Consider the following 23,436-nt stretch of genomic DNA (forward strand, 5'->3'; position numbering starts at 1 on the left):
CATAATCGAGTCTATCAGTGGTATCTCTCCCAGGCAATCTCTGACGTGGCAGTGATGACTATGACAGAGTGAGGCAGTCTCTTGATTTCATTTCTTCAGAGTCCTGGAACAGAAGGTAAGAGCCCACCTTAACACTTATATAGCCTGGGTGTGATTTTTAACAAATTTGGCACACAAAATTCAGATTCTTTCATGGCAAAGTGTTTTACACTCTGTGGTCATTTTTTTTTTATTAGAGTGGTTTTTGTTGAATTTTCCTTTTATATACTTACAGCATTCTGTGTGTTAGAGGGCTTTGAATGTTCATATAACAGGATAGGCCAGATTCCATACTGGATTAGAGCAGCATAACTTCAGTATAGCTATTATCAACATGAAACAGAGGAAGGATCTGGATATATTCAAAATTTAAGCTGTAAAAGCCTAAATATACGGCAGTGCAATTTCAACAGTCCTTTTGGAAGGAATTTTAAGTTCAGCTGTGTAGAGTACAGAAAGAGGGTCATATCACTCATATGTTTCAAAAGTTCCTGTTTTATTATCTAATGATAGGAGGTTGCAGTAACAGAGTGGACTTAAACCATATCAGAGGAGCCCTACACATCAGCAATCACAGCTTACTTATGGGCTTTTGTGCTAAACTGTACTGTCTGAAATGGAAATGTCTGCTTTGAGGTAAGAAAGCCTGATTAGCTACCTGTGGTTTAACATGTATTCTATATAAATATGGTCTAAGGGTCTGGATAAATTTTTGAAATGTGTCACCACACTAAAAGAGTATGACCAAAGTAACCATTTGTCCACTAATGTGGATATTATTGTCCCGTTGTTTAAAGTCCAGTACAGGCTTGTTTTAATAGTTCCATGCAGTAAGTCTTACAACTGCACTTGGGAAAAGATTCCACAATCTGAAATCTGACTCACAATCATCCCAAGTTTTCATCTTCAAGGTTTCATTTCATTATTTTCTAGTTATGACCTCTTAATATGCCCTTATTTATTTTTCTCTACTGACCCTTCAAATATTGGTAGGCTGCCTCCTGCACCTTATATCACTTGGTTAAGGTATCCACACTTGGCTTTTAGTCTTTCCTTCAGAGTCATTTTTGTGTAATTCCCCTTTTTGAAATTAAATACCAGAGTGTTGGACTGCTGAGGTGTTCTTTCCACCACAGGAACATTAACTTTTATTATATTATGACCATGATTCCCAAATGGTCCTGTAATAGTTACCTCCTGGACCAGATCCTATGCTCCACTCAGTACTAAATCAAGGAATTGCCTCTCCCCTGGTGGGTTCCTGTATTAGCTGCTCCAAGAAGCAGTCATTCAAGGCATCGAGAAATTTTATCTCTGCATCTCGTCCTGAGATGACATGCACCCAGGCAATATGGGGATAACTGAAATCCCCTATTATTGAGGTTTTTATTTTGATAGCCTCTCTAATCTCCCTTAACATTTCAACATCACTGTCACTGTCCTGGTCAGGTGGTCAATAATAAATCCCTACTGCTATATTCTTATTGGAGAATGGAATTACTATCCATAGTGATTCTACGGAACATCTTTGATTCATTTAAGATTTTTACTTCATTTGATGCTACATTATCTGTCACATACAGTGGCACTCCACCACCCGCATGACCTATTCTGTCCTTCCAATATATTTTATATCCCAGTATGATTGTGTCCCACTGATTGTCCTCATTCCATCATCATTAGAAACCCCACTCCAGAACTTTAGCACTTCAGATGAAGCATCTTTCCAGCAATGCAATGGGAAACTATCGCTCTTGGTGGAGCATGAATTCATTCCAGAGGCACCAGTCTCTCACCTACAGCACCTTGTTGGCAGGCCCCTCTCATTTTACGCAAGAATGTATTAGTTTTGAATGCACTTTGGATGTCAGCTACCAGTGTCACACAGACAGACTGTTGCCAAAGTAGCTGGGCCCAAAACATTTTCAAAAGGTGTCCGACCAGGCATGAACTGAAGCAACCCAAGCACAATGCCTTAAATTTCACCCAGCAAATCAACTCGTGATCAGTGCAGATGACAGAGCAAGGAGAAGAGATTCTCTACTTTCAAACAGAGCATTACAGCATAATTCATTTTGACCGGCTACTTCTGACATCCTTACTTCCTTCCCCTATTCCCACAAAGGATTCAATTAGCTGGTGACTGACATAGCACTAGTGAAGGAGAAATTTGTATGAAAAGCATTTTTTCCCAGGATCAGAATATTGGTTAGATTGTGGCCAGTCTACATACAGCCTGACTGCAGAGAGCGAGAGACACACAGCAAACAGAGTTGCAATTCAATGGCACTTTGTATCACCTCAGTTCCCTAGGCATGGACTTTATAATCATTAACAGGGAATGCAACTGATAGCAGCTTTTATCTTGCACAGAAATCCACATGACTCCACATGATTTCACTAATGGAATCATTTGGATGAAGTAGTAAAGGCTTGTGGTGGTGTGTGTCTTAAGACCCAGAGTTGAGGAGTTGGTAGAAAGGCCAAGGTGTTGAAATTGCAGGGAAGGGGTTCCAGACTGATTCAAAACAGTAATATAATACAAGGTAATTGTGTGAGGAATGTGAGTCAACAATACAGCATAGTAATCAAGGAAGTAATTGCAAGCCTCCACTGGCCTAGCTGCTTTTGGAGGCTGTTTTCTGTAAGTATCCCAGCAGAGGACAATTTTAAACAGATTTGAAGGAGGACATGGTGGTACTTGTGTATTGTGTTAACTTGAGACTCTAAAGAGATCATTGTATTTTACCTGAAGAGTCTTAAAGTTTTGTTGAGTGGGGTGGACTCTCCAGATGAGAAAAAATTCACAACCTAATTTGGGGAAATGGGGCCAGATCCTCAGCTTATATAACAAACAAACATTCATGGCTTCATTGATTAGCAGTTTACACCAGCTGAGAGTCTATGCTCCGTATTTTTGGAGAAGGTGACAGATGTTTGATTCCTCACAGTCTTGTATTATCATTTTTATCTATGCATATAGGATATAAAATGCTCTCTCTCTGATTAACCACTATCTCACAATGATTTGCACTGGTGTAAGTGATGACAAAGTGCAGGTCAGTGAAGAATGACGCATGCCACAAGCATTCTAAAAGCTCTTGTTATAGGCACCCTTCTGTTCTTTCACAGTGATCTTTGTTCATTAATTCATCAGTCTACCTTAAACTTCATGGAGGTCCGCAGCTCCCATTTCATCACAAAATTCTGTAGCACTCACCGGCTACGTCTACACATGAACGCTACATCGAAATAGCTTATTTCGATGTAGTGACATTGAAATAAGCTATTTCGATGAATAACGTCTACACGTCCTCCAGGGCTGGTGCCATCGACGTTCAACGTCAACATTGGGCAGCACCACATCAAAATAGGCGCTGCATGGGAACGTCCACATGCCAAAGTAGCACACATCGAAATAAGGGTGCCAGGAACAGCTGCAGACAGGGTCACAGGGCGGATTAGCACTTCCGGGGCAACAGCTAGCCACTCCCTTAAAGGGCCCCTCCCAGACACATGCAGCCTGCACAGCACGAAGTCTGCAGAGCCATAGGCACGCACACCTCGGGCAATGCAGTCATGGACCCCCAGCAGCAGCAGCAGCCAGAGGTCCACCCAGCCGCCCCTGTAGCAGCAGTGCTCACCCTGCTCGATGCCATGCAGGAGGCAGCTGATCACATCCTAGCCACAGAGGAGGAGCTGCCCGCAGGGGAGCAGGAAGCAACCCCAAACCCTGCAGCCCCCTGCCGCCGGCTGTGGAGCTACCCCACGAGCACCGACTGGTGGGAGCGGCTGGTGCTCAGAGACTGGGACGACTACCGCTGGCTCCAGAACTTTTGGATGAGCCAGCAGACATTTCTGGAGCTATGCCAGTGGCTCACCCCGGCACTGAGGCACCAGGACACCGCCATGTGGCGTGCCCTCAGTGTGGAGAAACAGGTCAGCATCGCTGTCTGGAAGCTGGCCACTCCAGACAGCTACCGATCCGTGGGACAGCAGTTTGGCATTGGCAAGGCCACCATCAGGGCTGTCCTCATGGAGGTAAGAGGACCCACGGGGGGAGGGGGAGGCAACCCTGGCAGGGGAAGGGAGCCCTGGCAGGTGAGGGGAGGGGAGGGGAGGGGATGGGAGCCCTGGCAGGGGAGGGCCACACACACCCTGCACACCCCTCATTGGTGGTCTCCCATGTGCTTCCCCTGCAGGTCGTCCGCACCATCAATGCCCTGCTCCTCCACAGGCTCGTGCGGCTTGGGGACCCAGATGCCGCCATTGCGGGGTTTGCCACCCTGGGCTTCCCCAATTGCTTCGGGGCTCTGGATGGGACCCACATCCCCATCCATGCCCCGGAGCACAGTGGAGGACGCTACTTAAACAGGAAGGGCTACCACTCAGTGATCCTCCAGGCCTTGGTGGACAGCCGGGGCCGCTTCCTGGACATATATGTGGGCTGGCCTGGCAGCACCCACGATGCGCGGGTATTCCAGAATTCGGGCCTGTGCCGCCAGCTGGAGGCGGGGACCTACATCCCCCAGCAGGAGATCCCTGTGGGGGACACCACCATGCCCCTCTGCGTCATCGCAGACGCGGCATACCCCCTCCGGCCCTGGCTCATGCACCCTTACGCGGGCCACCTGTCAGCCAGCCAGGAGCACTTCAACATGCGCCTGAACCACGCGCGCCAGGTGGTGGAGCGCACATTTGGCCGTCTCAAAGGGCGCTGGAGGTGTCTCCTCACCCGCCTTGATGCGGGCCCCCCCAACATCGCGCATGCAGCGCCCTCCACAACCTCGTCGAGAGCAAGGGGGAGGCATTCTTTCAGGGCTGGGCTGTGGAGGCTGGCAGGGCCAATGTGCAGCCACCCGCTGCCCCCAGTCGCCAGGTGGACCCCGAAGGGACCTGGGTCCGGGAGGCCTTGCGGGCCCAGTTCGACGAGGCCACGGGGTGAACGCTGGCAGGCCCCCCACTGCACCCCCCGCATCCTCCACAACACTCCCTGTCCCTACGCCCACACCACAGAGCACCCAAGAGCACAACCCCCCCCAACTTTTCTTGTAAATAAAAACAGACATGTTGTTCATCAAACCAGAATATATGTTGAACTCTTATTATTATCATAACTATTTACAGGCAAAATAAATATTATATATATATGTATTAAAATAAGATAAGATGACAGGAAAAAAAGGGGAAGACAAGGAAGGGGAGAACTATTTACATGGGGGTGCAGGCATCATCATAACAACATAACAGGGGTCTAATACAAACTATTTACAAAAGATAAGTGAAGGGGATATATACAAAGGGGGAGGGGGGGTCACGTCCTGGGCCCCACACCCCCTAATGTCCAGTGCTGGGGGTGGGCGGCCGCAACCCGCGCCTCGGCCTCAGCCCTGGCTGGGGCTGGCTGGCGGCCGGGCGGACTGGTAGATATGGCCGGTGGGTGTCAGCTGGCCCCAGGTCCCCCTCGGCGGAAGGGCCCTCGGTGGCGGAAGGCAGTGTGACAGCAGGTGGAGCAGCAGGTGAAGCAGCGGGTGGAGCAGGCAGGGAGGGCAGAGCGGCGGCCGGCGCAGCATGGGGGGCCAGGTAGTCCGCGACACGCTTGAATGTGTGCATAAAGGCCCCCCATGCCTCCTGTCACCAGGCCAGTACCCGCTCCTGTAGGTCGAGGCGCCACTCCTCCACCTGCAGGCACTGCTCGGAGACCTCCAGCTGCCGACGGAGGATCACCAGCAGCTGGGGGTCCGTCACCATCCTGGAGTGCTGGCTTTGCCGTTGTCCCTGCCATGGGGCCGGTCGGTGCTCCGCCGAGGGGCTGGCCTGGACTGATGGCCCCGGTGGGCTCTCGGGACCATAGACACCTCACCGGCGCTCTCCGGTCCTTGCGATGGTGCAGCTGCGGAACACGGGGGGGAAGAAGAGTGGAGACAGCCGTTAGTGTGGGCCCCGAGCCGTGGCCCTTGTCCCCCTACCCCTCTGCTGCTGGTTCCCCAACCCCATGCCCGGGAGATGCTGCTACTGCTGATGGGTGTCCCACCCCCTCCCCCCGGGGAACCCTAGGTTCCGCTCCCCCCATCCCCAGGGATGGGGCATGGCACTGTCGTGCTGGGGGGCAGGGGCTGATGCACTCCTGTGAGGGACATGCCACTGCTGTCCTTGGGCCCATGGTCATCTGGCCATGTGGAGGGCCCTGGTCATGTCTATTACCTCCACCCCTCAACCCCAGGGGTGTGCACCGGGGGGGACATACCTGATGGTCCGCTCCCATGGTCGGGGGACACCCGGTGGGTGGACGCCCTGCTGAAGCTCTGAGATGGGATGTCTATCCAGAGCCCCCCATCGCTGGAGGAGGATCCCCCCTCCTCCTCCTCCTCCGGTGCCCCAGGCACCCTACCTCGTCGGCTGAGGTATCAAGAGTGGCCGGAGGGAAGGAGGTGTGCCGGGGGCCCAGGATGTCCCTGAGCTCCCTGTAAAAGGGGCAAGTGACGGGGGTGGCCCCAGATCAGCCAGCCGCATCCCAGGCCTGGGCGTAATGCTGCCACAGCTCCTTCACCTTACTCCTGACATGGTCAGGAGTGCAGGCAGGGTGACCCCAGGTGGCCAGGCCCTCGGCCAGCCGAGCGAATGCATCTGCGTTCCACCTCTTGCTCCCCATTACCTGGAGCACCTCCTCACCCCAGAGCCCCAGCAGGTCCCAAAGCTCGGCCTCTGTCCAGGAGGGGCCCCACTGCCGCTTCCCAGCCTGGCTGCTGGGCTGGGAGCCCTGGCTCCCCTTGGGGGGGGTGCCCTGGGGGCGCTTGGGGGGGCTGGGGGGAGGCCATTGCAGCGGGGTGGGGTGTGTGTGGCTGCAGAGGGGTGTGCAGGCTGGCCTCGTGGCTGGGCTGCCGCCTGCATGCTCTCTCAGCTTCCTGCACAGGAAGGCAGGGGGCGGGGACCTTTAAGGGGCCGCTGCACGCGGCAACCATCGAGCTCAGGGGCTGGAGAGAGTGTCTCTCAACCCCTCAGCTGATGGCCGCCATGGCGGACCCCACTATTTCGATGTTGCGGGACGCGCAACGGCTACACGTGCCCTACTTCGATGTTCAAAGTTGAAGTAGGGCGCTATTCCCATCTCCTGATGGGGATAGTGACTTTGACGTCTCGCCACCTTACATCGATGTCAACTTCGAAATAGCGCCCGCCACGTGTAGCCATGGCGGGCGCTATTTCGAAATTGACGCGGCTACTTCAAAGTAGCCGGCACGTGTAGATGCGGCTACTGTGAGTTAGTTTTCATGGATTAGAACCTTGTTTGACCCATGTAAAGTGCTAGTGATTAGGCAGAAAAGAGCCTTGCACACTACACTACAGCGATGAACCAAAAAGTTTCAGTCATACCTCAAGATCTGTTGACCAAGAGCTAGTTGTGCAAGTAGATCAGTGAGGGGTAACCTAGGCTAGCTAGTGGGCTGCATGAGTGGCCCTCCACCTCAATGGGTTACAAGACTGTAGTAAACAAGACATTCTACTGGGATTGGGTAGTTTTGTTAATGGTACTTACGTACAGTAAGCCCTCAGCTTAACAGACTCCGATTTAACAGCATTTGGGAATAATGGATGCTGTCACACTCCACCACCAAATAAATGCTGGCAACTCACCAGAACCACTGCCACCTCTAGAGCCTGAGGAATGGCTGGGGTTGCTGCTGGGGCCACTGCAAGGGGCGCCCTAGGCAGAGGCATGCCTGCTCCAGGGAAATTTAGTTTCTGTAGAAGTGTTTAGCCTTGGGTGGGTGATGAGCAGCTCATGGCAGGCAAGCCCAGCAGCTCTGCTCTGTAAACAATGCAAAGATTCTGCTGCATTAGCTATCATCTCTGGAAAATCATGGGAGACAGGAGAGATTCCAGAAGACTGGAAAAAGGCAAATATAGTGCCCATCAATAAAAAGGGGAATAAGAACAATGCAGGAAACTACAGAACGGTCAGTTTAACTTCTGTGCCAGGAAAATAATGGAACATGTAATGAAGGAAATCATCTGAAAACACTTGGAAGGTGGTAAGGTGATAGGGAACAGCCAACATGGATTTGTAAAGAACAAATCATGCCAAACCAATCTGATAGCTTTCTTTGATAGGATAAAGAGCCTTGTGGATAAGGGAGAAGTGGTAGATGTGGTATACCTAGACTTTAGTAAGGCATTTGATATGGTCTCTCATGATAGTCTTATCAATAAACTACGCAAATACAACTTAGATGGTGCTACTATAAGGTGGGTGCAAAATTGGCAGGATAACTGTACTTAGAGTAGTTATTAATAGTTCTCAATCCTACTGGAAAAGATTAACAAGTGGGGTTCCACAGGGGGTCTGTTTTGGGACCAGTTCTGTTCAATATCGTCAATATCTTCGTCAACGCTTTAGATATTGGCATAGAGCATATACTTATTAAGTTTGTAAATGATACCAAGTGAGGAGGGTTTGCAATTGCTTTGGAGGATAGGGTCAAAATTCAAAATGATCTGGACAAATTGGAGAAATGGTCTGAGGTGAACAGGATGAAGTTTAATGAATACAAATGCAAAGTGCTCCACTGAGCAAGGAACAATCAGTTTCACACATACAGAATGGGAAGTGACTGTCTAGGAAGCACTGTGACAGAAAGGGATCTAGGTGTTATAGAGGACCACTAGCTAAATATGAGTCAACAGTGTGATGCAAAAAAAAGCAAACATGATTCTGGGATGCATTAACAGCCGTGTTGTGAGCAAGACATGAGAAGTCATTTTTCTGCTGTGCTCTGCACTGGTTAGGCCTCAGTTGGAGTATTGTGTCCAGTTCTGGGCACTACATTTCCAGAAAGATGTGGAGAAACTGGAAAGCATCCAGAGAAGAGCGACAAGAATGATTAAAGGTCTAGCGAACATGACCTATGAAGAAAGGCTGAAAGAATTGGGCTTGTTTAGTTTGGAAAAAAAGAAGATTGAGGGGAGACATGATAGCGGTTTTCAGGTATCTAAAAGGATATCATAAGGAAGAGGGAGAAAACTTGTTCTTCTTGGCCTCTGAGGATAGAACAAGAAGCAATGGGCTTAAACTGCAGCAAGGCAGGTTTAGGCTGGACATGAGGAAAAAGTTCCTAACTGTCAGGGTGGTCAAACACTAGAATAAATTGCATAGGGAGGTTGTGGAATCTCCATCTCTGGAGATATTTAAGAACAGGTTAGATAGATGTTTATCAGGGATGGTCTAGACAGTACTTTGTCCTGCCATGAGGGCAGGGGGCTGGAGTCGATGACCTCTCAAGGACCCTTCCAGTCCTAGTATTCTATGGTTCTATGATTCCTCCCAGTTCTTGGTTGGAGCACTTCCTAGTTGCCTTGCAAGATTCCTCCAGTTCTGCAGATTCAGATTTAATGGACTTTCCACATTCATGGACGCCTCTTCTTCCCCCATTATTCGGCTAAATTGAGGGTTTACTGTATCTATAATTTGTGGGGTGTGCCAACTGAACCATACCAGCACTGATTTGGGTGCAGAGGAAACGGATTGTGCTGACAATCATGTGTGCCATCAACATGCACTTCATTTCACGTACCCTTGCTGTACGTGCATATCACTTTTGTAATATCAGCAGGAAAAAAAAAACAAATCTGCCAATTCTGTGCATGAGAGACAGTGAACAAAATGTTTCATGGGCCACACATGGAACCCCAATGGGCCGCATGCAGCCCTCAGGATGTCCAACACTGACCTAGATTAACTAAATTTGATCAATGTTCCTGGAAAAAGAAAGCTCTGAAATAGTATCGGAGGCAGAATACTTTTTAAGAAGTGAAAAATACAGAGAGAGAAGCTTTGTGTTGTTTTCGGTCCCTTAGTTACAAAGCGATGCATACAATTTTGTTGTGCTCATACTCCAATTCATTTTCCTGGATAGACACCAAGCACTGAACAAACAGATCAATATAGATCTTTGGACAATTTAAATCACAGAACAGGTGAACTTTGTTTCCTTGTTTACTTTATAGGTTTGTATTCAGCTTTGACCTACAATAAAAATCGCTGAAAGATGCCTATGACAGCAGTTCTAGGTACCTTGTCAAACAGGGCACGCGCTGAGGGATCACTGACACAGAAAGCATTTGACAGGCCTCTCAGTTCATGTTCTTATGAAAACAAATAGGTGAAGCAACTCAGAGCTTATTGAACTTCTCAGCATTTCTGCTGAGTGACCTGACACCCAGTGATTAATCAGTCATATTCTCATGCCTCTGGTATTCCCACTAGCAACTTAGTTTCAGCATTTACACCAAGATTTGGTATATTTAAAAATCAACTTAAAGTGCTTCATTGGTAAATGCCACACGAAATCAAAGTAAAACAGGAGTTTACTTTGAACTCAGCAACAATCCATTCATCTGATTTCCCCTACACACAAGAACTCCTCCTGCTTTAGCCCTCAAGTGTCATTCAGCTCTACAGTTAAAGTCACAGAAATCAGGCACTGCAAACTTGAAGATTTTTTTCAGTGACATCAGTTTAGCCATGTTCTCATTCCTGTGGGCTTGTTCTCATTCACACTTTTTCCCTACCTGTTAAATTACATCAATAGATCTTCAGAGGAGCAATAACTCTGACATATTTCACACAAACGTCATCTATTCCCTACACAGTCAGGGGACAAAGTGACCAGCAATGCTGTTACAGTGATCCTAAAACTGCCAAGAGAGGACAGAAGAAAACAGCTAGCACCACAGTATCACTAAGCCTCCACCCAGAACTACAGAAGGCCCTCCATAGGAGTACTGCATTGCCTGGCAGTATTGCATGGCACTCTGGCTGTGCCCCTCACTTTTGAATGAGGGTGCCCACTTCTAGAGCTGGTTCAGCTAGGAAAACAGGTGTCTGGGTACCTCTGGAGGTCTACAGCCCCCCTCTCTCACATAACTGTCGCACTGTCATGGAAGGGTATAAAGTATTTAGGAAGAACAGGCAGGGGAGAAGAGGGGGAGGAGTTGGGATTCATGTGAGAGAGCAATATGATGGTTCAGAGCTCCAGTTTATGAAGGGAGAAGAGACAGTTGAGTGTCTTTGGCTACGTCTACACGTGAAGCCTACATCGAAGTAGCTTATTTCGATGTAGCGACATCAAAATAGGCTATTTCGATGAATAACGTCTACACGTCCTCCAGGGCTGGCAACGTCGATGTTCAACATCGACGTTGCACAGCACCACATCGAAATAGGCGCTGCAAGGGAACGTCTACACGCCAACGTAGCACACATCGAAATAAGGGTGCCAGGCACAGCTGCAGACATGGTCACAGGGCAGACTCAACAGCAAGCTGCTCCCTTAAAGGGCCCCTCCCAGACACAGTTGCACTAAACAACACAAGATCCACAGAGCCGACAACTGGTTGCAGACCCTGTGCATGCAGCTTGGATCCCCAGCTGCAGCAGCAGCAGCCAGAAGCCCTGGGCTAAGGGCTGCTGCCCACGGTGACCATAGAGCCCCGCAGGGGCTGGAGAGAGAGCGTCTCTCAACCCCTCAGCTTATGGCCGCCATGGCGGACCCCGCTATTTCAACGTTGCGGGACACGGATCGGCTACACAGTCCCTACTTCGATGTTCAACTTCGAAGTAGGACGCTATTCCCATCCCCTCATGGGGTTAGCGGCTTCGACGTCTCGCCGCCTAACGTCGATGTTAACATCGAAATAGCGCCCGGCGCGTGTAGCCGTGATGGGCGCTATTTTGAAGTTAGTGCCACTACTTCGAAGTAGCATGCACATGTAGACATGGCTTTTAGGTTAAGTGGTAGCAACAAAGGAGATGTAGTGTTTGGTATCTGCTATAGGCCACCAGATCAGGTAGATGAGAATGTCTATAGACAATTAAGAGACGCTTCCTGTACGACTGTGAGAGGAAGGCCAGGCAGGGCAGAGGTTAATCCAAGCCTGTTTGCTCAATCTGCCCCACGCCAGTTCACCTCCAGTCAGTGTCAGGCCTGAAGGAGCACAAAAGGAGGGAAGCTAGTCCAGTTCAGGGCTGACCAGCCAAGAGGCAGGAGCTGGCTCCAAGACAAGCAGGGCCCGAGCCAGCGATGCCACCAGAGGATGGAGTCTCAGGACCCCCCCCCCGAGACACAAAGGGAGAACTCAACCCCAGGGAACCCCTCTGCCACCAGAGGGGAAATTAGATTCTCAGGGCCACACCCCAAATTTATCCTTCACCCTCTAGTGTGGGGGCTGAAGACCTACATCCCAGGACCCTCGGCCTTAGCCACTAGGCCACCCTGCCATCGGTGGGAACTGCTCACACTTCCAAATCACAGGTGCTGGTTCTCATGGGAGACTTTAATCTCCCAGACATTTGTTGGGAGACCAATACAGCAGCACACAGACCATCCAGGAAGCTTTTGGAGAATGTTGGAGATAACTTCCTGGTACAAGTACTGAAGAAACTGATCAGGGGCTGTGCACAGCTTGACCTGATGCTCACAAGGGCTATGTCTACACTAGCCCCAAACTTCGAAATGGCCACGCAAATGGCCATTTTGAAGTTTACTAATGAAGTGCTGAAATGCATATTCAGCGCTTCATTAGCATGCGGGCGGCCGCAGCACTTCGAAATTGACGCGCCTCGCCACCACGCGGCTCATCCCCACAGGTCTCCTTTTCGAAAGGACCCCGGCTACTTTGAAGTCCCCTTATTCTCATCAGCTCATGGGAATAAGGGGACTTCGAAGTAGGTGGGGTCCTTTCGAAAAGAAGCCCTGTCGGGACGAGCCGCACGACAGCGAGGCGCGTCAATTTCGAAGTGCTGCGGCCGCCCGCATGCTAATGAAGCACTGAATATGCATTTCAGGGCTTCATTAGTAAACCTCGAAATGGCCATTTGCGTGGCCTTTTCGAAGTTTGGGGCTAGTATAGACACGGCCAAGGAGGGAAGAAATAGTAGGAGAAATAGAAATGGGTGGAAACCTGAGCTGCAGCAATCATGAGATGGTAGGTTTCAGGATTTTGACAAAGGAAGAGGGGTGAGCAGTGAAATACAGACCTGTGATTTCAGAAGAGCAGACTTCAACTATGTGAGAGAACTGATGGGCAGGACCCCCTGGGAAGCTAATATGAAGGGGAAAGGAGCTCAGGAGAACTAGTAGTATTTTAAAAAGGTCTTTTGGAAGGCACAGGAACAAACCATCCCAAGGCACAGTAAGAAAAGCAATATGGCAGGCAACCAGCTTGGCTCACAAGGGAAATCCTTGGTGAGATTAAACTCAGAAAGGATGAGTATAAGAAGTGGAAACTTGGACAAGTGAGTTAGGAGGAGAATTAATATATGGCTGGAGAATGCGGGGGGGTAATCAGAAAAGCGAATGCACATTTGAACTGCAGCTAGCAAGGAATGTGAAGGGCAACAAGAAGGGCTTCTACAGGTATGTTAACAATAAGAGGGTGATCAGGGAAAGTGTGGGGCAGTTACTGGATGAGGGAGGTAACCTGTTGACAGATGATTTGGAAAGGCTGAAGTGCTCAATGCCTTTATTGCCTCAGTCTTCACGGACAAGGTCAGCTCCCCAACTATGGCACTACACAACACAGTATGGGAAGAAGGTGGGCAGCACTTGTTGGGAAAAGATTGAGTTAAGAGCTATATAGAAAAGCTAGACTCACACAAATCCATGGGTCCAGATTTAATGCATCCAAGGGTCCTGAGATAATTGGCAGATATCATTGCAGAACCTCCTTGAAAACTTGTGGAGATAAGGAGAGGACCTGGATGCTGGAAAAATACAAAAGTGGTGCCCATCTTTAGAAAAGGAAAGAACAATCCAGGGGACTATAGACTGCTCAGCTTCACCTCAGTCCCCAGAAAAACCATGGAAGGAATCCTCAAGGAATCAATTTTGGAGCACATGGAAACATGGAAAGTGATCAATAGTAGTCAACATGGATTCACAAAGGGCAAGTCATGCCTGAACATTCTGATTAGCTTCTATGATGAGGTACCTGGCTCTGTGGACATGGGGAAGTCAATGGATGTGATATACCTTGACTTTAGCAAAGCTTTTGATACAGTCTCCCACAATATTCTTGCCCATAAGTTAAGGAAGTATGGATTGGATACATGGACTGTATGATGGATAGAAAACTGGCTTGACAGATGTGCCCAACAGGTTGTGGTCAATGGGTCAGTGTCTGGTTTGCAGTTGGTTTCAAGTGGAGTGCCACAAGGATCAGTTCTAGGGCCAGTACTGTTCAACATCTTTGTTAATGACCTGGATGAGGGGATGGATTGCACCCTCAGCAAATTTTCACATGACACTAAGGTAGGGGGTCAGATAGCTACATTGGAGGGTAGAGATAGGGGTCCAGAGTGACCTAGACTAATTGAGGATTGGGCCAAAAGAAATGTGATGAGGTTCAACAAGGACAAGTGCAGAGTCCTGCACTTGGGACAGAAGAATCCCAAGCACTGTTACAAGCTGAGTACTGACTGATTAAGTAGCAGTGCAGCAGAAAAGGACCTGGGGATTACAGTGGATGAGAAGCTGGATATGAGTCAAAAGTGTGCCCTTGTAGCCAAGAAGGCTAATGGCATATTGGGGTGTATTAGGAGAAGCATTTCCAGCAGATCTAGAGAAGTTATTATTCCCCTCTACTTGGCTCTGGTGAGGCCTCATATGGAGTATAGTATCCAGTTCTGGGTCCCCCAGTATAGACAGGATGTGGATGCATTGGAGAGGGTTCAGTGGAGGGCAACAAAAATAATTAGGGGTTTAGAGCACATGTCCTATGGGGAGAGGCTGAGAGATTTGGGCTTATTTAATTTGCAGAAAGGATGACTGAGGGGTGATTGAAAGCAATCTTCAATTTTCTGAAAGGGGTCTCTAAAGAGGATGGGGGAGAATGTTCTCAATGGTGACAGATGACAGAACAAGGAGCAATGGTCTAAAGTTACAGAGGCAGAGGTGTAGGTTGGATATTAGGAAAAACTATTTCACCAAGAGGGTGATGAAGGACTGGAATGTGTTACCAAGAGAGGTGGTGGAATCTCCATCCCTAGAGGTTTTTAAGCCCCAGCTTGACATAGTCATGGCTGGCATGATTTAGGTGGAGTTGATCCTGCTTTAGGAAGGAGGCTGGAGCAGATGACCTCCTGAGGTCTCTTCCAGCCCTAGAATTCTATGATGATTCTCTGAGCTACGCATTTTTGCCTCCAGAGCCGTGGGCTTCAGTTTTCATTGGTGGCTGCTGCTGAAATCTGGGAGAGAACTCATCTGCTTTACTTATCTGTAGATGATTAGGCAAAACCAGTATGTGTGCATTTACATTTCTTCCTGTATTATCTGCCTGCCTCTTTGCCAGATATCCCTTTGGAAGTAAGGCCACCACCCCTCAAAATAAAGTCTACAGGAGCATGAAGGAGAGCAATCTTCTTTATTTACTGAGATTCATATAACACTCATTTCTATGCAAATTCTCAAAATTCTCTACTAGCTCACATCTACATCAGACAACTGCCTAAGTCGTAGGAGCAAAGCCCATTCTACTTGTGTATTTGCAGTAAGCTTGTCTTTGTGCTTTGTCTATAGACCATGTACAATTACATACTTTCCATACAATGGACAGAAACACAAGATGTTTCCTCCTCTAAAAAGTTCCCAAAAGGCTGGGAACAGATAAAATTGGCATTACTGGCTGAAAAAATAGTGAGTCAGAAGATAGGTCATCAGTTACCTAAGAGTATGAAGTGGAAAACAAATTAGTGTTTCTGTTAATCTTGAAGCATGGGTTTGCCCAACAATTAGAGTTCAGGTGTGAAGGTTGCTTGGTAGCAAGATTTGTATTTGCAGCTGTTTGTGCAGCACATGGATGAAATGTCAGGCATCTGAAACTTGTGTGGATTTGTTCTATAGAAATCACCTAAAAGGAGCTTTCTAAACCAGTGAGATCAGGCTGGAAATTCAAGGACTCTCAAGTATACCACAGCCAAACTACCCGGTCTTTGAAGAAACAGGCAGCCACACAGAAAAACATAGGGACCATTAGCAAAGATCTGAAACTGGATTATACCTGCGCTGTAGGTGGGTACAAGAATTGTGCAAAAACCAGCTTGTACTTTGCTGCTGAATGGGAATTCCCGGGCCCCATACGAAAGGGAACAGATTTTTTTCATTGGGAGGTGCACATCATGTCGAAGCTGGAGCTGAAAACAAACCCTACTTCACCTGAACCACCAGAAAGTAGAGACCAGTTGAAAAAAGGGGAGCACTGAGACACATCCTGCCCTTTCTCAGGGAGTGTTGGGGATACCCCATTCAGCCATGTCGCAGGCTTCTCTATTTGTCAGCAGATGGCACTGCTTCCTGACGGTCCTGGGGATTACCTCAGTCAGCAGGATGCCCCTTCCAGCAGTTACACCCTGTCAGTTTCTCCTCAGTAGCCTCTCTCGCTCAGGCTAGGTCCCTGGTGTGATTTCCCCTGGGGGCAGGGGGTGTATCACAGTTCCTTGGCAGGGCTCTTTTTTTCCCTCTAAATAGGAGCACTCCCTCATCAGGGGCACTCTACTCCCACAGCTGTCGCACCTTCAGTGGTGATCCTCTGGCCTCTGAGTCCCCAAGCGCCTTTCCCACCCCTGGCCTTTAAACTATTCCTGCTTCTTTTCCACAGAATCCTGTACAGTTGCTGCTGCCAATGAGCTAACTGCACCATACTGTCTTGGAAATACATTTGAGTTTCACATAGTCTCTGTGGGGTCTCCAATAACTGTACCCACATAGCACATGCCCAGCCCTACTGGTTCTCTGCCGCCCCTCTGGGGGAGCAGTAAAGCTGGCATCCGCTCAAGCATAGGACAGCTTCGCTCAGGAAAGCAAGTCTGTGCAGTGGGCATTTCTGCTGCCCCTTGGTGGGAGAGGGGCAGTCTCTGATATGACGCCTTGTGGGCAGGTTCAACCCCCTCACTGCCTCTATTGGCCACTCACCTCAGGGTTTTCATGACTGACCCCTTGTCTCAGAGGTGACTGCCCTTCCCACATTCTCCAGTTATGACGGGTTTGCTGTCTCACTGTGGGATGACGCTGCCTGCTGGCACTGCTGGGGGTTAGATCTCAGAGGCCAATGCCTCTTCCAGCAGTTACACCCTGTCAGTTTCTCCTGTGTAGCTCCTCTGACTCAAGGAGCCACATCTGTCCCCTTTGTAACTTTACCCAGGTCACTATTGCAATTGACCTCCCGGGGCGGAGGGAAGTATTTTAAAGTGCCTCTTTTCCAGCAGCCCAGGCAGTCTTGTTTCACAGTGCCACTCCCAAAATGGCTGCCAGGGGAATCCAGACCCACCCTCTAACATAGGTTCTGACTCAGGGAACTGCTGCATGATAGCCAAGTTCTATACCCTGCAACTTGTTTCTGTTCTCTGAGCCACTTCCATGCCTTTCCCAGCCCCCAGGATTTTCCAGTCTCTTCCAGGAGAAATCTTTAAGAAACTTGTGTCAGCAAGTACCAAACACTCCTCCCTCGTCCCAGAGAATGACTGCAGCTCCCTCTGCTTCTGATTTCCTGTCTTGTAAAACCCACAGCTGTCCCTCACAGGGGAGCTTCTCTCTAACCAGTTGCCTTCACCCTAAAGCTCCTCCATTTGCAGCCTAATTAGTTGATGGGGCCCACCTGGCTCAGTTCAACCCTAGCAGGGCCAGTGCACAGAGCACACCCCATTTCCAGCCAGTAGCAACAGAAGAACTCACACAGTACTCTTAGCATTGGGAGTCTTTCAAGTGCAGTAACAGAGACGGAACAGTACCAGTGACAGCACCTCCACCCTACATAGCCTGGCGTCTCGTTAAACTGTGGCACAGTGACTGTTGAATCAGAATGCTATTTTCATGTGATTTATATGTTATTAACTGGTGAGACAAGAACAGTCACATATATCCACTGTAAATCAGACTTCAAGAGAGGGACTGGAGTGACTCATACTGAATAATAAAGGAACTGAATGCAATGCAATAATTTAAAGAAAAGTTTCAACATGGAGCTTTCCAGAGGGCTTGTTGAATCCTCAGTGAAAAGAGTATCTGTGCCAATTTCAGCTCTATTTTATAACTCCAACTTCAGTAATTACACATAAACCTCCCAATAGGGGGGCAACAAGGGCAGTTGTCTGGGGCCCAGTGACTCAAAGGGACCCAGGGCTCCCAGCCACCACCGTTGCTACTGGAGCGGTAGTGGCAGCCAGAGCCCTGGGCCCTTTAAATCGCTGCCAGTGTGCCTTACCCATGCTGGATGTGGCTCTTACAGCTGTGGGGAGGCACACCACACTGAGCAGAGTGGAGGGCTGGCTGGCTGCCCCAGCTCCACCCCTTCCAGCCAAGGCCTTACCCCTTCTGGGAATATGGTGCTGCTCCGAACACACACCCTTTGCCCAGGGGCCTGCAGAGACGTCTGACTCCCCGGTTACGCCAGGAATGAGTTTAATCCATCCAGTTTCAGTCATTCCTGCCTCACTAATACATTCCAAGTAGTAGATTAAATGTCTCAAGAGGTACCAAACCAAATCAAGTTTCCGTCTCCTGTAAGATCCTGCAGGCAAACAAGAGAGTTCCCCGGCAGATGTAGAACATCCAAACTGAGTTATGTCTTGGCTCTCGTTTGTTCACTTGTTGCTGCTGCTGGAAAGCAAAGATTCATCCTTTCTGAACAAACTGTCAAACATCTCTCACTCCTCCTCACTTTTCAAGATGGTTCCTTCACTGCAGCAAGTTGAAAACTAAGCCACACTACTAGCAAAACATCCTTTTTACTTTACTTTAGAATTAAATAGTTCTGTCAGTTCTAGTTCTGGACATGCAAAGCTGTAAGTATAGCTAGTGCTGTAGATCAGCACCTATGAGTGGGGCACACACCTTCTAAAAGAGTTGTTTCAAAATGTGTAGCTCACTCCAAGACACTTCAGTCCTCACCATGATCCCACAGTGTGCACAGAGATCTTCCCATCTAAAGTGGGAAGTGATATTTCCCAGAGTCTTCAAGGTCTCAGGTGCAGGAAAGACTTTGTCTCTATTCTGATTAGCATAACTTCATCGCATCTACCCAAGCAACAGGCTGTAGCATTTAATTTTCTTAAAAATGTACTTCTAGAGGTCTGTACACTAGATGTTTGCTTTTGGAAATCTAAATCACACGAAAGCAAGTCATTTTAGAAATCCAATCCCAAAGGACCAACAAATGGACTAAACGCTGCTTTTGTTTTTCCCTCTGAAAGTTATCCTACACAATCTAGCTTTCTAGTTCACTTTTGAGTGTTGTAACAAACTAGTTAAATTCTGGCTAGTCCCCTATGCATAGAATAACTGAACTGTCAGGGATTTTTTTCATCCCCTGGGCATCATCGCCCCCGTGGGTCGGGGAGGCAAGCCTTTGGCCATTAAACATCAATGCAGGTACAGGTAGAATCTAAAGATACATAGGCTGCCATTTAGCAGCCCCCTGCAACAGTCACTCTGTGTCAGTTGGTTTCCCCAGTAACATGAACTCATAAATAATTCATGATCATGGATTTGAATTCCAGGCTCCTGATTGGGCACAGGTGGGTGGTTTCTGGAAACTTCCCCAGCCCGGAGGACCTGTTTGAGAACAGGTGCTCAGAACTTTCATATGATAATTACCTCATGAATCATGTATGAACTCTGTCTATATAAGTCAGGCTGGTCCTGGCATTCGGGGCCCTTGGGTACTGCGGGCAAGGATTCTGCAGACCCTATATGGGAGAGCATGGCCAATAGGCGTCCGCAGATCCCGAGGCCAGAGCTGAAATCACAGAGGTGGCTACCCTTTAGGGGGCGCCGCCTAGAGCTGAAATCACTGCAGCACCTGCCTCTGAGGGGGGCCAAAGCTGTGCCGAATCACTGGAGCTGCAGCTCGCCTCAGGGGCAGCTGAGCTCTGAAGCAGCACCGTCGTTCAAGCGCCTCCCCGAGCCCCAGCACCGCGCTTGCATCTAGAAGCGGCAAGTGGGCCTTCAGGCGTACTCACCCGGTGGCGAACTGGCCCGTGGCTTCTATCATGGGTACTGCACACCCGGTGAGGAAACCGGAGGCCCACCAACACCATCTCATTGTCGCCGCTCCTACGGCCATAACATCACCCGGCAGTGCCTACCTGAACCATCTCATCTGCAGTAACACCACCTCCGCCCTTCTAACTAACCTATCTGACCACCAGCCACTTCATTACTAGATATTGTAAACACCGGACTTGACTATTCACTTAAATATGACTACTGGACTTGACCACTTACCTTAAAGGATTACTGGACTTGACTACTCACTTTAAATAAACATTACCAGACTTATCACCTTTTATTTAACCTTTACGTAGGCCGGGCCTAAAAGCCCAGGCCAGGTTTCCCCGTATAATGTAAATATTAATGTTTATATTAAGTAAGATTAATTATTAGATAATAATTATTTGTATTGATAGTATTGTTAATAAATAAGTAGCATAGACAATTAGCATAAGGTCATCGATCACCCATTCTATCCTTTTATTGTTGAGATCCCCAAGCTATCTCCGTAACGGGTGGGGAATAGCGCCCCCACCCGGACTCTCTTCAGAGACTTGAAATAGGCTGGTGACCACCGGGAACGCCGGGCACCAGCCAGTTGGGGTCGGGGTATTTCCCCGGCCCCCAGTCAGGCGGGAAGTAGCGCCTCCGCCTGTACCCTTAAGGTAGCTTGGGAATCGAAAGACCTAATCCCATTTGCCTTAATCAATGTATATTTATATATATGTGTAAAGTATAGTATAGTATAGCATAATACCATATAGATAGATATATAGGCGTTATTAATAAATAGTTGTTAATTTAATAAAGATAGTGCTTTGTTTCACCATTTCTCCTTTGCCTTGGACTTTTGTTCTCCCTGTCTCCACTGGCTCCTTCCCCCCGGGTGCTATTTGGGCGGGGTCACGTGTATCTGCCCAGGGCGGCGCTCTCACTTAACATCGCACGTGGGGTCGCGGCTGGGTTTGGCCGGGTCCTCGGACCCCTTTGGTGAGATAGGGTCTCGCCTTCCGGTCGGCTACCCAGGGCCGGTCGGGAGCAGCCCAGAGTGGGTGGAGAGGCACCTAATCCCGACATGAACCAGTTTAGGTTTTTCTCAGGTTCATCCCCAGTGATTCTATAAGCAAGAGAAAATATGCTGCACAGCCAGAACCTCCTTAATGAGACTGCTCTCTCCAAATAATTAGAGCTATAGTTTGTCCCCACCAACTGAGAAGTAGTTCAGTGTGGTAATCGAATGATTAAAGTACTTTTGAACATAACATTTCAGACGTGGGATTAACAACACTTTTTTTGGGGGGGTTGTTTGTTTGTTTGTTTTTTTCCCTCACGGAGAGCCCATTTCTTGACATAATTATGTTCATGTAAATCTGACATAACTCTGCTGAAGTTTACAGACCTAAGTTAGTTTTGAAGTGGTGTCAAGAAGAGATTCGGGCCCATCAGGTTTAAATGTTTGCCAGGTTGCTCTCAGCTGATTCATTTGAGAAGTCTATTTCCCCAACAACACAGTCTGGAAAAACTAGAATTAATATATGGGGTTTTCAGATGCTGCAGGTATATAAATGATATCTCTCTACCCCAGCATGTACTCAGCAACAGCTAACCCTATGATTGCTGTTATACATTAGCAGAACAAGTTTCATCTCCATCACAAAAATGTGTAATGGAATGGTTGGTAGGCTTTGTATCGGCTGGGAACTGTGCCCTTGTGTTGTTCTCAAGCCCATGTGATGCTCCATCCTGACAACAGTCCAGCTTTCTTTATGGGCAGCCCTGGAACTTACCAGGATATGCCTTATGATATACATAGAATCTACCCATCTGCCACAGACAGCAAGTCCGCAACACTTGGCAGGCTCAGCTCTGTGCTACTGCCAGCCTCTGAGTTTTGTTCTGGAAGTGCTGCCTCTGACAGCTGCTGAACTGGCAATGCTAACAGTGCTGTCAGTCATCTTTTCCATTCTCTCACTTGTGCTCACTTGTGTGTTTTGTCACTGTGTCAGTCTTCTGCTATTATTTCACATAATGCCGCAGTATCTCCTGCTTATTGGTCCCCCCATAACTCAATTCATTTTACAGAGAGGGGAGATCAGCTGAGCAAGCTGGCCTACTTTATGCTCAGGTTATGGCAGGAACTGTTGATTGGCGAGATCTCTACTTCTGACAAGCCACATCTGGTTTTGCTCAGCACAGTGAGCAGACTGCAGAATCTGAACATTGCTTCACAAGAAGGCTGCTTCATTCATTTCCCAGTGAGTCTTTGCAAGTAGCCCAGGTGACCTCTGGTCCTCATGATTCAAGAAAGATGTTGATAAATTGGAAAGGGTTCAGAGAAGAGCCACAAGAATGATTAAGGATTAGAAAACATGCCTTATGACATTCTAGAAGCACAGTCTATTTAAACTAAGGGAGAACCTGATTTCAGTCTTTAAGTGCCTACATGAGGAACAAATGTGGGCTCTTCAATCTAGCAGAGAAAGTATAACATGATCCAGTTGAGCCTAGACAAACTCCAACTGGAAGCAAGGAGCAACTTTTTTAACAGTAAGAATAGTTAAAATTTTGGAACAATTTATCACGGATTATAATGGATCCTCCATCAGTGACAAACTGTAATCAAGGTTGGATGTGTTTCTAAAAGATATGGTTTAAGAATTACAGGTTGAACCTTTCTAGTCTGGCACCCTCAGGACCTGATTGGTGCCAAATGAGAAAATTTGACAGACCACTGGAGGTCAATATTGTCTGGAAGCATTACCAACACTTCCACTGCTTACTGGGTTCTTAGAAGACATTTAGGAGTAAATTACAGCCAAGTAACAGCTGAGAACATTAGAGAGGTTCAGTCTGTACTTGGGGGAGTCCTGCAGCCTGTGTTGTGTAGGTGTTATCAGACTAGATGATCACAATGGACATTTTATCTTGGAATTCATGAATGGTCACATCCAGAGAGACCAACTTCTTGGAGTGAGGCAAACTGTAAGATCTGTTCCACATGCAGTCATGCCCTGTCTAAATACAGTGTATTACCTGACCACTTTGGAGGTATTTAGTGCTTTGAGTCTGGAAACCAGAGCAAAAAGCAGATCAGTGACTGAAGAAGTGATACTGAAACTTAGATGAAGGCAATCAATAAATGCCCTTTTACTCTTTGCTGTTTTGCTGGCTCTGCACCACACATTCTGAGCCAATTTCCTATCTCCCATTGCTGAGCAACAGACATCTGTTAATACCAACATCTCCTATAATGATATCCTTGCCCCCTGGACTCACCTGCCAATTCCCTATAGTCACCAACCCAGCTGTCTCCTTTTGATATAGCTGCAGGCTGTCTCTGCCTTGTGTTTGTCCA

General features: G+C 48.1%; 1 protein-coding gene across 2 annotated transcripts in view; it reads left to right on the top strand.

The window, feature by feature from the left end:
• The first annotated feature begins 552 nt into the window (after positions 1–552).
• PALMD (palmdelphin) overlaps positions 553–23,436 on the top strand; it is a 97,035-nt gene continuing 74,151 nt past the window's right edge. Inside the window, exon 1 of one of the 2 annotated variants that reach the window (XM_075003403.1) lies at positions 553–675. In XM_075003403.1, coding sequence (XP_074859504.1) covers positions 656–675 — 20 coding nt within the window. In that variant the 5' untranslated portion in view covers positions 553–655. The remainder of the gene's footprint in view (positions 676–23,436) is intronic. The other variant, XM_075003405.1, reaches the window with a different exon arrangement.

This window comes from Carettochelys insculpta, chromosome 9 (genome assembly GCF_033958435.1).
Source record: "Carettochelys insculpta isolate YL-2023 chromosome 9, ASM3395843v1, whole genome shotgun sequence".
Classification (NCBI taxonomy): Eukaryota; Metazoa; Chordata; order Testudines; family Carettochelyidae; genus Carettochelys; species Carettochelys insculpta.